This window comes from Lycorma delicatula, chromosome 1 (assembly GCF_047948215.1).
Source record: "Lycorma delicatula isolate Av1 chromosome 1, ASM4794821v1, whole genome shotgun sequence".
NCBI lineage: Eukaryota > Metazoa > Arthropoda > Insecta > Hemiptera > Fulgoridae > Lycorma > Lycorma delicatula.
In genome coordinates, this window is record NC_134455.1 from 64,520,305 (window position 1) to 64,535,686 (window position 15,382).

Consider the following 15,382-nt stretch of genomic DNA (forward strand, 5'->3'; position numbering starts at 1 on the left):
AATAGCAAGAAATATCTGTGTCAATATCAGTGCTTCTATCAGTATACACCTGTGCACTGATCGAGGCATTTGAGAAGTTAGAAAGAGAAGCTGAAAATGAAATTACTTCTTACTGCTAAATGTGAACAAAACCAAGTACATGAAGATATTTAGTGATCAGTCAAGAAGTGTTTCAAATGACTTATGAGACATTGGTATAGAACATTTTAAAGATGTCAAAAATTTCAGCTATTTGAATTTTTTTGATGAACTGTGAAAATGGAATATCAGGCATCATTATAAGGGAAAGAATATAAGCATAAATTATGCTTATATTTCCAATATATAAAACTTAAGAATAAAATATTTTGAAGGAAAAGAAATAATTTTTATTAAAGTTCAATACTGACAAGATATCACGATATGGATTAATGGACAATGACCGAAGTAGATAGATGAGTGACATACTCAAGGTTTTTGAAAGAAAGGCTGGATGAAAATAGAGATGAATTAACCTTAAGCTTATTAAATATGCAGCTTATTATTGAAGAGTGCTATCCAAAAAAATTACAATGAAATTGTAAACTGTTTGGTAAGAGTCTTGCAGATATCATTTCTTCTGCTCAAAAAATAAAAATTTCTGTAATATAAATAAAACTATTTAACAAAATGATACTGATATCAAAAAAGGTAAGATTTATATTATCTAAATATGTTATTAATTTAGAATTTTGTTTAAAAAGAAATAAATGTTAAATATGTGTAATATACAATAGATATACAAAAACTGATAATAAAGAATGTTTAAACGTTCCATATAATAAGCAAAAAATAGAAAAAATTGTTACAAAACTCTTATCAGTCCGATTTCGTTCATTAAACAACGAATAATCAAGAATTGTATTATTTCTGCAAATGCAATATGTATTACACATAAATGAAAATGTATTAATTAATTTAATGTAATTTAAAATATAAATAAAGGAAGTGGAAATTATCCATTGTTTATTTATCGTCAATTACTTAGTGTATGCTGTTACCACAACCAACGAATTGCTCCGCGGCTGGAATTGCTGTAGTTTTTTGTTTTTTAAATTAGTTTATGTATTTAATTAAAATTATTTTATTATTATTATTTTAGTCTTATTTCTTTATTTCTATGAGTTTTAAAATATGAGCAAGCCGTAAGTAATGAGTAAAAGTAAAAAGGAAAGGAATAATCATCTGATTGTTGACAAAGATAAAAAAAAGCCTAGGTTAAATTACGTACTACCGAATGAATATCAGCTAAGACTGCCCGGAATGTAGAGAATGTGCGATTTTTTCGATGAAGTTTTTCTTTTATGTTTGGTTGAAAATATTTTTAATATTGGAAGGATTCTAGGTTATGTAGCTGTATATCGTTATGCTATTGGAACCCGTTGCTATGTAACGATCATTGAAGAGAATCATCATCCCTGGTGATCTATCTTTAATTGTAGAAAGACGTGAAAATCGCAGGATGCAAAATCTGGTGAGTATCGAGGATATGAATAAGTTTACATTTCAACTCTACAAGATTCTCGAAGGCTGAACACGATGTGCGGTTGAGCATTATCGTTTTGCAGAATTATCGGCTTCGTGGATTGTCGAACGCAACACACACGTCTCCTAAGATGTTTCAGAAAGAGGTGCACAGAAACTGGTCGACCACTGCAGGATTCATCCTCAATATTCGTTTTACCGGTTTCTGATGCACAAAATATTATATATTGCCAAGCTATTCATAATCTTTTATTAGTTCAATCGATAGTTTAATTAACAAACATTTCTTCTAGACGTCGACGACAGTTACCAGGATTCATTTTCCACTGTTAAAAATTCAATCCCTGCACAATGTTTTAGATAGGTTAATGTAGCAGGCGTAATCGATTCCATAACAACGGCAACTGACAGAAAACACTGAGACCGTGAGTCAACAAGTTTAGTAAGCGAATGAAACTACAAGGTGGCCGCATCTGTCGCATTGTGCGACATTTTTCTCCCTTTTACTTTCTAGTGTGTGTAAATTTCAGCCACTCGTTATTTATCCGCGTAAACTATAAAAATTCAACCAGAATTTCACTAACAATATGAAAATTAAATATGTTAACGTAAACTACTATATATAAAAACAAAATTCAAAACAGTGATTTTTTTAGATTAAAATTAATTATCAGACCATTTTCTTCACGTAAACCTTTAGAATATACTTTTAGATATTTTAGGGTAATAAATAAATATTTATTTGTTGAATGGATAAGCACGCATCCGAAAAGAAATCGAAGTCGATGGAAAACAAAACGTAGAAGCTGGAACTAGCATTCCAACTGACCAAAAACATCTACAACAAAGACAGTTTCCAGGAACTCCAAACTAAGAACTACAGAAAAGTAATAAAACCAGAATCTCTGTAAGCAGCAGAAATGGTAACGCTAAACAGCAAAGAACAAATTGAAAAAAAGAAAAAATAATCAGACAATCCTCGAGCTGAAATTCAAAAACAAACTTGATTACAGAGAACTATTCAAGAAAATCGAAGATTCCTCTCTACACTGTTAAGAAAAGAAGAATCAACTTCTACTGCTACATCAAAAAAAAAAAAGGATGAACCAAAACAGATTGACTAAATATATTGTCGCGTTTTTGCGGTTCAACAAGGATGTTGAAAAATTAACAGAAGTAAACATTTTATTCCTCTATTATTATTAAATAATTTATACAAAATTGCAATTTAAATTAAATACCGAATTAATTTAATAACAATTAAATTATTAATACCAAAATAGAGTAATTATGATTTACTGAACACTTTATAAAAACTAATAGAAAATAAAATTGAGTTAACCATAGATAACAATCGAAAATCTACAATTCGTACAAATCTACAATTCACTTTATGCAACTATTGTTCACGTTTACTGTTTACAAAAGATTTACCCCACATTTTATGAACGAATAGAATACTGTCACTTCTGTCCAAAAATAACTTACCGAACAGCTTCATTTTTTGAACCATTGTCAAAAATTGAATATTCATGACGCATTCTTCTCTCGTTTGTTACCGTAAACTTACTGTGATCGCTTTTATTGAACACTACATCGAACTCGAATTGGAAAAACTGTCCCTCCGCTAATCCCCGGCAGTATTTAGATCTCCTGACCTGACCCGACTCTATCTTTTGATTGTTCAAGCGTAATAATCTTCATTGCCTCCACCTTTTATGCGTTTTTATAAGTCCTTTTCTAGAAAGAGTAGCTTTGCTATTTCTTCTTGATTCTTAATTTTTATTTCTCTCTATTTCATCTTTCTGGAAGCTTCTCTACCCGTTAAAAATATTTTCGACTTCTTCGTGAACAGAAAAAACAAGATAACCGGTTCACCCATACTCAAGATAGGAAAGCACTAAAGATTCACAAAAACATCACCGACAGACAAAAAATCAAAACGAAATTGAAAAACGAAGGCCTAAGGTTTTAAGAAAAAGTCTCAGTCATAGGGGACCAAAGATGTTGGAAGAAAGGAGGAAATCTACGTCAGAAGGAATGAAGGAATATTGGAAGAAGAGAAAATAACAACACAAGAAATAACTTGATCTAACGTACAGGGGTGCGTTAGATCAAGTTATTTCTTATTTCTTTATCCGACAAGGGTGTCGGATAAATTCGAAAAAATTAATTATATGATTTTTTTTAATAATGCAATCTAGTCTTCTTACTGTTACTTTTTATACTTATTATACGATCAGTTTGTAAAAAAATTAATTAAATGAAAATTTTTTCGAAAGCTCTTAAAAAAAAACGATTTCGTCTAAAATAATAATGTTTTCTAGGTGTTCAAATATTGAGGACTGCCTGAATAAAAACATAATATTGCTGGTAATATTTTATTTTTATTTTGATAAAATGTTGAGTCTAACATGAAAACATTATTTTATGATTTACAAAATTAAGAACTCTTATGTTTTATCGTGTAAAGATAGTTATCCCACCAGGTTGGTCTAGTGGTGAACGCGTCTTCCAAAATCAGCTGATTTGGAAGTCGAGAGTTCCAGCGTTCAAGTCTTTTTAAAGGCAATTACTTTTATACGGATTTGAATACTAGATCGTGGACACCGGTGTTCTTTGGTAGTTGGGTTTCAATTAACCATTCATCTCAGGAATGATCGAACTCAGACTGAACAAGACTACACTTCATGTACATTCATATATATCATACTCATTTATCTTCTGAAGTAATACCTGAACGGTAATTCCCGGAGGCTAAACAGGAAAAAGAAAGAAAAGGTAAAGATAATTACCGGGGTATAAATTAGTAGATGTTAAAAAAGAAAACAAAAAAAAATAAAAACATGGCAAAGAGTTTCTTAAGAACTTGCAATCGAAACCTCTCTCAATAAATTACTGTTTAACATTGAAACTAAATGGGACATTAGCGTGTATGTATTCACATAAAGAATTATGTAAAAACAAAAGATTATTTTACTCTTTGATTGAAATTTTTAGACCCGGGACCGTGTAATCGTATCTAATCACTCCGTGACCAGTTGTATCTAAAATTAAATAACTCTATCCAGAAGTTATAGAACAAAGTTTCATAAAAATCGGTTAATTCAAAATAAAAATATCAAGAAAAATGACAAAAGAAAATTGCCCAAACACATAACGAAAATTACATACTAATGTAACAGAATCATCTAATTATTAAAAAAAATGAGTGATTTTGAGTCTAGAAACGACACAAAAGTAAAGAATATGCTTTATGATCCGGTGGGATCAATCATAAACCTCACAAACGGGGGCTTATGGGATCACAAATTCTCGTAAAAAGGTGTCAACGGGGAGTCTGAATAAAACCAAATACAAAAGAAAATATCTTAGCCATCTACGGCGAATTAAATTATATGAAACAATTTATTTAATCGTATTAGTAAAATTTGTAGGTCGGACCCATAAAGTCCGTATCGCCCTTAAACAATTACGACCACAATGGAATGATACTAATATTCCATTAACATAAATCAACTTGCCAAATTTCATCCAAATCGGTCTATTCAGTCTTGGATATCAAGCAAAAAACAGACCAAAAAAAAAATATGTTCGTAGATACATCTTATTAGTTTAACGGTATTCTCTGATACCGTTAAACTTATAAATAAATAGAAGTTTTATTCATTGTTTGGTTGGGACGTTTATCAAATAGTAAACAAAAATATTTCTATCAAATTTTTCACAAATATTGTATTTCTATTGAAATACAAATATTGTAACGGTATACAAATATTGTATACCGTTATAGAGAAACTAAAGAGTATTAATTAATTTTATTCGTAAGAACTTATACTTTCTTATTTAACATTAGTTCCTGCATGATTAAACAATATGAAGCAATTAAAATAATAAATTAATTTATTATTTAAAGCACATTTAAAAAAAGTATATTTAACTAGCACCCCGTCGCAGCTTCGCCCGCGCTATTGGTTACTTGAGTTTCTCGTGACAGTCAATCTTTTTATTTTATGTTTTTTAGTCAAGTAACCGGAGGCAGGTGCAGAGGTGCAGCCAGTCATCTCTGGCTGTGTTGTTTGAGCCACAGCGACATATACCTAACGCACCCCTTAAAAAATTCTGAATAAAAAAAAACCCGAAAACGGTTTTTAAATATCTTTATTTGCAAGTCCAAATCATAATCATAATCAGTTAGTTCAAACCAAGCTCACACAACGATAGACACCACTCACAGTTCAGAATTAATTAATTCAATTCATTAAAGTTTGTGCTTCAACCGGCAAATCTCCGCTGCAACATTATACATATATATTACACATTTACGAGATGAAATATATCCAAAAACCTTCTCAGTTATGCCAAGAAACATGTGTAAAAATTTAGTAGCGATAGATGAAGTAGTTTCCTTTGTTTATCCCGAAAAAACCTCCCTTCCTCTTTATATAATAGTATAGATTACGTCATAATTTAATTAGGTGTTGCATCAGCATAAACAGACCCAGGCAATCGGTGAATCTCCTTTGAATATATATGTAACAGACTAAAACGTTTGTATTAAAGATCTAACATTGCTAATACGTTTTTATAAGACTTTCACATGAATTTTTAATTGTTACGAATATGTATTTCATTGTCACTCTGAAGATGACGCCATCAAAAGCGCTAAGTAAAAAAAATATATCCAAAAACCTTCTCAGTTATGCCAAGAAACATGTGTAAATTATTAAGTAATAAATTAACTTAATAATTTTAATAAAACTCATTTACAGGACTTAATATTTTAAAATGCGGGATTTCAGGAACAGAAAGTTAATCAGAATATTAACAATAATTACGCATTTATGTATTTTCGAAAAATAAGATGTGAAGAAATGTTATTTGTTTAAAACTAAAAGATAACATATGGATAGAATTAATAGTGTTTAAACGTTTGGCGATTGCAAGGTTCACAAATATTGATTACGTAAGAAATTAAAAATAAAAGATGCTTAACATTTTGTTGAAAATAAATATGAAGACTTGCATTATAATTGATTTATTTATTTAGTCTACAGGTTTATGTAGAAATAATATAAATAATATTTGAAAATTTATTATTTTAAGTTCTGGTTTGTTTTTGGAGTTTGAATTATTACTCATTAAGAAGTTATATTAATTTAATTAAGAAGTTAAGTAATTATACCAACCATACATCACACACACACACATACACACACACACACACGCACGCGCACACGCACATACACGCACACACACACACACACACACACACACACACACACACACACACACACACACACACACACACACACACACACACACACACACACACACACACACACACACACACACACATATATATATATATATACAATCTTGTAAATATAACATTCTTGATTTTTACGGATTAGGCAAACGCCTTTTCGTTTCTTTTTAAACAAAAAGCTTTGGCTCCTTTGGCTCTGATAAATGTCTAAATTAAGTGCGTGCGAGTTTTGTGTTAGGTTTGCCACAACTGGAAGCTAAATAGATTGATTTTACTTAAAACTTTCTACGCACTCACAGAATTCAATCAATTTTACAGTTCTATCAGAAATGTACGGTCAACGACTAAAATAAAAATTAGTCAAAAAAAGAAGTCTCCTAGGAAATATTTCAAAGAGATTTTCATAGGCACTTGAAAACAAATATTAAAGTTGTTATCAGTCAAGAAATGCAATACTATTATTATTTTAAAACTAATCATAAAATCTTTTTTTAAACTTTTCTTTAATTTAAATATATTGATTTATTAATAATTATTAAACTCTGATTGAAAAAAGATATGACAAAAAAATCAGTCGTTATTAGTGAAGTAAAATTATAAGTACTTTTCATTTTAACTCAAAAATGTTACGTTAAAATCAATATTTTTAAATTAAAAAAAAAAAAATTAAAACAAAATATATGTATATGAAGTCGGAATCGAACCGATGTGTGCATGGTTACGGATCCGACACGTTTTCACTTACACTATATAACTACTTGAGCGACGTGATACAAAATTAATATATAAAGTAACATAAAATGCTGTTATGGACGCAACAAAAAATGTGGTGCAATGTTGTGTCCACCACAATGCAATTGAGTAACTATCCACTTTGTTAAAGAATTGGAGGATCGTATCTCACTTTCGAATGAAATAAGTTTAAATGAAGTGCAGCAAAAAAAAAAAAATATATATATAATATATATGTAATTTATTAGGCGTACAAGGAAGTCATGTAGTGCCCACATCAAATTCTGTTTTTCTAATGTGTACGTTGCTATCTGTTCAACTAGTGAACAATAGACAATAAGATGAGGCCCCTATAAGATGAGGATGAAATGTATAACATATATGGGAGGTATATGCTGTTATAGACTCAGACCGACTCTTCCTGAGTTGTGTGGTCTATTGAACCCCAACCACCAAAGTACACCGGTTTCCACCGTCTCATATCAAATCCGTATTAAAACAACTAGCTTTTACTGGGATTCGAACCACAGAACCTTTGACTCGATCAACTGTTAAACAACTGATTTACGACGACGAGTTAACCACTAGACAACCCGGTGGGATAAAAATATAATTTAAACAAATAATTAAAATAAATTAGTATTATCAAACAATTTATTAAAATTTAGATACATTTAACAGATTTAACAGGTTGACTGTTGAGAGATCTGTTTCAACTGCTAAAGTCTTTATTGCGGCTTATTTTTCAGAATAAAAACTTCATACTGTAATATAGCACGGTTACTTCATTCAAAAGTTACTAATATATTTCCCAAAAATTATAAACAAAATTTCTGTTGTAAAATAATATATAGATTATTATTTATATCTATTTTGTAAAAATCATTATTTTTTTCAAAATAAATCTAATTTGTATAATAATTCTGTTATTTAGTTTGGCAAACAAGTTAAGACCCATTGTTACGGTTTACTGCTCATAAATGCCTGGACTGTTTTCTAAATATAAACTTACTCTTATATAAAATTATACCCTAAAAAAGAAATATATTCAATATACTCTTAAATCGATATAATTATATATACAAAAAAAAAAACTTGTAAATGGTGTACATAAATTCTTTTAAATATTTCTAAAGACAGCTTCTTTTATTAGAAATATTTTATTTTTTGTGTATGTCAAAGTTCCTTTTGAATTATGTTATAAAATTATAAATTAAATAAAAAATTGAATGATATAAAAAAAATCGATGAAAAGTTCTTTCAACGTTCACTATGAAGGACGCAAACCTATTTTCTTGGATTTCATAATTTCTGGTAACTAAAATAGTTCTTTCTTTACTTCATCCTTTTAAATAAAACAGTGTATTGTAATTAGATGACCCCCATTTGTTTCATTAGCTACATTTTCTTCTTTTTTTTTGAGACACAAATTTGTGTCCCACTTACTGAAATGCTATAAGGCCCAAATTTATGTCACTTTTTAAAATTATAATTTCACAGATAAGATGAGATTTTATAAAGGAAATAATATAAGGATTTTATAATAATATAATATATTTATAAAATAAATATATATTTTATAAAGGAAATATATAAGTTGAAAATAAAACGAGAATCGGGAAAAATCTTTTTGTAGAAGTACCGTTTGTTTCAAAATGAATATCGGGGTTTTAAAGTTACGTTCTGTTTATGAAGTTTTACTTACATTGATAAGTTATACGTGAAATGAAAGAGCCATTTAAACAGTTTTCCGTAGAAGTGTTTAATCCCATACTTTAATCAGCAAGTCTGGGGTAATTGGTGTGAGAGCTGCTTCAATCCTGTGCCTCAACTCGCGTAGGGCAGCTGGTAACTATGGCACATACACTTGATCCTTTATAACCCCTCAAATAAAATATCGCACTTGATCAGATCGAGTGAATCTAAAGATCACGGCAAAGAAGCCCTGTCATCTGGTCCCTGGCGGCCAATCCAACGGTCGGGAAGAATTTCACTCAACCGATCACGTACAGCGTTATGCCAGTGAGGAAACGCACCATCTTGTTGCCAAATAACGTTCTGTGGTTCGTATTGCAGTTGAGGAAAGAGCCACAGTTGCAGCATAGTTTATTAAGATAGTTTATTCTAGACGCACTTGTTTTTGTGAAAAAGAACGGACCGTAAATTAGCCGTCGGGATACGGCACCAAACATCCAGTTTTGGGGAGTCTTGTTCACACTGAAATATTTTTTGAGGATTTTCTGATACCCAAATACGTAATTTTGAGTGTTTACTTTTCCATTAAATTGTTTAAGTTGATCTTTCATTTTATGTATAATAATCAATGTACGTAAAATTTGAGAAATATTCCATAGCTTTAAAACCACGATATTCATTTTCAAACATACGGTATAGTCAAGTATTGCTGTTTTGAGTGTAGCAGTCAACAGTATTTAGGTATTTAAAAAGAACACCACCTACAATTAATACTTTAAATAAAATCAGTAATAATCGTGGTGTATCTCTGGAATTAATTGTACGTAATACATCCGAAAAATTCGGACATCCTGTTTTTTTTAATATGCGACTAGATGCAAACAAAATTTTTTCTCTGAAACGAAATAATGATGTAAATAATTATTTTGTTTTTCAAAAGTAATGAACAGTGTCTTCGTTTGAAAAATCTAGAATTGTTTTTAAAAATCCTACAAAAAAGGAACTAATTTTTGTGAAAAAATTTAAATAATGCTCTGTATTGTGTTTAGCAACAATATATTAAAATTTTTCTGCTATTTACAAACTGCTGCCGTTTAATATAGGCGGGCTTTTTTGAAAAAATAGTTCCCTGAAGTTAGTGAATAATGATGATGATGTTAATGAATGTTAGAAGAACATTTACTAACTTTATGTGTTAAGTACGTAACTTTTCATAGTAAAAAGGTATACTTAATAAATTAGTCATAACATTTGAAACATGTTAGTCATTCTTTACTTTAATACATTTATTTAAATGTCACACATTGTATTATATACCACTGACATCCCAACTCCGTAGGAAAAGACATCCGTCTTGTGACGCTTCCGGTCGCCACCCCCCCCCCCCCCGTTCAAAGCCGTGATGGGCTTTAACGGGAATATACCACTAAAAGCACATTGAATAACTTGATGAATATAATGCAAATGGCAGCTCAGTTGGTTAATCTACAGAAAGTGCTAGGTTCAATTCACAGTTAGTTGAACAATTTTTTTTTTAACAGTTAATATTTCATTATCTATACAAACATAACGCTTATTTGAAATTCATACTTAAAAATCTGATGTGGACACCACATGACTTCCTTGTACGTCTATTAAATTACATATACACATTTTTGATGCACTTAAATTAAATTTATTTCATCTGAAACTGAGATACGATCCTCCAATTCTTTAATAAAAGTTGACAGTTACACAGTTGCTAAAATAATAGCTTTATTAACATCAAGTATTTATACAACTTTACCTGAGATATTAGGTTATAATAAGAGCCCCTTGATTATTCTTTAAATAAATTGTTTACCAAATAATCTAATAATGAAAACTGATTATTCTAAGGTCAAAATTAATGTTTGTAACCAGGATACAGGAGTTCACTAAACGGAATAGTGTAATTATTATTAACTTTTATTTATACGACACATCAGAAATCGTGTGCATATTACGCACAAGTGAAACAAATTTTCAACAATCATTTTAAATTGAATACAATTTAAAAAGTGAATTTTACCTTTCTGTCAAATAATTAAGATGATTTTTAAAAAAAATAAACATACAATTTTTATAAGAATTTGCCAAGAAAATCAAAAAACATAATACGATTCTAAATTATAATTTTCAATTAATATTAAATAATTAGATGTTTCAACAAATCTATTATTTTTATTTTATTTTAGTTCTAATTTTATATCACAAATAATGTTTTTCAGTTTTTTTTATTATCAATGAATTATTATTTATTGTAAAAGTTTTTTACAATCACGGATTAATAATTAATAAATCAATATTTTTAAATTAAAAAAAATAAATAAAAAAAAAGTTAAAAAAAAACAAAATGAGATGAAATCTGATTCGAACTGACGGGCCTTCCCTTTAAGATCCAAACATTTCATTAATTAAAATTTTAATTTTAATTTCGATTGAAATGAGAACAGAGGTGCACAACTAAATGTTACAACAGTGCTAAATCCAAAATTTCAAAATCCTACGGCTAATCGTTTTTGAGTTATGCGAGATACATACGCACATACATACAATCATACGTACGTACACTTAGAAACTCACGCCGAAACTAGTCAAAATGGATTCACGGATGGACAAAATGGAAATTTTCGTTGATATCTGAAAAACGAAGTTATTCGCGATCGCAATACTTCCTTTAGTTTTTACAAAGAAGTAAAATGGGCAAAATAACTTTAAACCACTATCAATCGGTAAATATAACTATTAATTTATTTTCAGTAAGTTTTCAAAATATTTATTTAAAATGTTTTACACAACGAAATTGTCCCTAGGTTATTAGTTGTATTTGTAAGAAGTATTTAGTGTAAAATTCCTGTTAGGCAAAATCATTATTTCGAATGATGTTAAAATGTTACGCAATCGTAACATTTTATTCAGCCTAAGACAAAATAGTACTACGATTACAATCGGTAAGTAATTTATTAAGTTTATTACAAAATAATTAATTTTTATTTTTTCGATTTAAATATAATAAATAAAATAACCGAACACTTTTAAATAAGAAACTGAAAACGCATGATAAACCTATATTTACAAAGCTTTAATTTTATATACGGTCCACGAAATAAAATTTGTTTTAAACTATCCAGACTAACCATCAGCTACAATACAGAACATCTATCACTGGAGAGTGTTCTCTGCTAAGATTTATGGGGTAAAACTTTCTTTGTCACATCAATTTCACCGTTAGGTATTGCTTCAGAGGATGAGATGAATGATTTGTAGCGTGTGTGAAAATGCCATGTCTGACCGAGATTCGAACCCGGGACCTCCGGATGAAGGGCCGAGACGCTACCACTCGCGTCACGGAGGCCGGCTGTCTCATCAACTAATGACTAGTGCACTCACTATAGACGCTCCGTAATCGATATCTCCAACAAATTTTATTAACAAGCATTATTTAATCAGATTTTATACGATGCTGAATAATAATCGTATACAGAATTCAATATATTTCACATTAAATCTAACATTTTAGAATAAAACTGTACTTTAAACTTTCTTTTATATTTTATTTTATGATGATTGTTTTCTGTTAATAACATTTTAGAGGTTAAAGAACATAATACAAAACAATAACAATAAATAAATAAATTTTAAATAAATCTTAACTAAAAAAATATATATGTATTTACAGAACAACTGAAAAATATGATAATAAATGAGTAAATAAAAATTATAGGTTACCTGCAGCGATAAATCCTTTAGCCATGGCATGAGCCATACGGCCACCACCAAGAAAACCCACTTTCAGCATGTTTACTTAAACACTAAATCGACTTTGCTCTAATACATATGATCAATAGATACTTCCAGTGACCTCTCATGATAGCTTATCAAGCGATAAGCTATCACAACAACTATTCACTAAAAATAAAACATCTCAGGAGCGCACACATTGTACATCGAACATGCATATTAATGTACATGAACGCCGTTGAATACTAACAATTATTGCGTCATAATCAGCCGGCCGGCATCAGTTCTTGTTTACTGCTACACTCACTTCCACCACCACCACCACTACCACCATCACCTCTAAACGATAATCGCCACAATACAAACAAATGCACCGCCTACTTCTTTTACTTCGTAATTATGCACAATAAAACTTGATACAAAACTGACAAAATAGATGACGACACCATTACTAAAGAATTCATTTTTGTAAAATAACTACTTTTAATATTCATAGTATCCGGTGATATAAATAAAATTATTTAAGAAAGTTTCTTTAAGTTAAAAAAAAATAAATAAATTTGCAGGAAACATTAACTGTAAAAAAAAAACTCTTACTGTGAGAGGTAATCTACTTAACGATTTTTATAATATTAACCCTTATAAGAAATTTTCAATTTTTTTTTTAAATTTTGGGATAAAACAATTTTTTCAACATTAAAACAAGTTATATAACATAAAATAAAATTACTGTAATGCATTATTAGGTTTTCTAAAAATTTAGAAAGAAATACAATTTGTGTAAAAAAAAAAAAAAAAATCTGAAATGGTCTTCTCACAGTTGCGAAAAGTATTAAAATTATTACATTATTATATATTATCCATATATCGACGTCATTCAAAAATTTCTTTAAGCTATAATTCGTTTCCGTTTCCATGAAGGCAATTAGAATCACTTAGAATTGCAAAACCAAAATTAATATGAATTATAAAAAATAAGCTTAATTAATAGAAGTTTGCAAAAACTTCATAAAATATTCTTAATTACAGATAATTAATCAGCTTTGAGAATTTTATCAGCCCTACATACCAATATAGATAATATTGTTTATTTACTGGACTGGTACATACTAAACATTTTGCTCTACTGATTAATATGCGTAATTCTCCCAAGAAATTTTGATTATATAAAAAAAAACATTAATCTACCCTTTCAGTTCATCTTTGAGATTTGAAATCCAAAAGGTTTGTTTCTTCGCACCCCTTTGACCAATTATGACCAAAAGTTGAATGACACCAATGAATCAAGAAAAAGAAATCATTGTGCCAAATTACATACAAATCACTTAATCCATTCCAGAGATGTTAAACAGAAAACAGGGCAACATATTGTAACGTGTTTGCGGCTCGATCAGGATATTGAAAGCTTGACAGTTGAAAATGTTTACCTTTACTTGATTACCTTTGTCACCTGTTACCTGTACTAAAAATGGTTTCTTTTAGTCCCTTTTTGGATTCCTCCCGTTATTATATTTTCTACTACTTTGTTCTTAATTGGCTGGAATCCGTTACTCAGGTCCATTATACTGGTCTTGTTACGATAAGCATATGTGTTCCTCATATGCATATACTCGTATGTACATACGTATGTTGCCTAATAATACACCTAATGTTGTCTAATAACATATATATTTTCGTCAAGAGTAAAATAGTTCCCATTATACATAATTTAATTAAAGATATAATTAAAATTTCAGTTTGTTAATTCATCTAAAAGTACAGGGTGATTATGGGAAACGGGAAATTTTGAAATCTGTGTTGATTTTGAAATTCTGTAAGTTATGACAGAACTTACAGAAGCCAGCTCACGCTATTTCGCCATTTAGTTATTAGAATTCTGTGAAAGAATGATTGCAAAGATAAATGAAGATAATGACTTTATTAACAAAGTGTGATGTCTGACTAAGCCCGTTTCCACGATATTGGATTTATAATAAACTAGATTTTTATTTTCTGGCACAAGAGCATCCTACATAACTACACAGCATTAAGATTATCGTGCAGAGTGTTGTGTCATCGTATGGCGTAATAGGCCCTTATTATTTATTTTTTGGAAAACGATTGTCTCTCCACTACAGTCACATCAGATCGATACGTCGCCACATTAAATAATCTTGTTGCGTAAAACCTGCAGACATATCCATAAGTTATTGACAACTTGGTTTCAACAAGATATATCAATATCACAAACAGCAGAATTTGGCATACAGCAGCATATAGATGGCTCCAATCGTTTGACAACCGTATAATTTTGGAAAATCCTGACGTTCCATAGCTTCCCAGGTTTGATCTCCTCAGGTCCTGATTTGTCAGAGTGCAATCTCTTCTTGTGGGATCAGTTAAACTCAGTGTATAATTGTGGATCTGCTAAGACAGAAAAAC

The 15,382-nt window shown here is 29.8% G+C and overlaps 1 protein-coding gene across 1 annotated transcript in view; it reads right to left on the bottom strand.

Annotated features, from left to right (window-relative positions):
• The window catches only part of P5cr-2 (Pyrroline-5-carboxylate reductase-like 2), a 51,557-nt gene extending 38,319 nt beyond the window's left edge, over positions 1-13,238 (bottom strand). Inside the window, exon 1 of the mRNA XM_075355931.1 lies at positions 12,950-13,238. Within this exon, the coding sequence (XP_075212046.1) occupies positions 12,950-13,019 (70 nt within the window). The 5' untranslated portion in view covers positions 13,020-13,238. The remainder of the gene's footprint in view (positions 1-12,949) is intronic.
• Between the last annotated feature and the right edge of the window lie 2,144 nt (positions 13,239-15,382).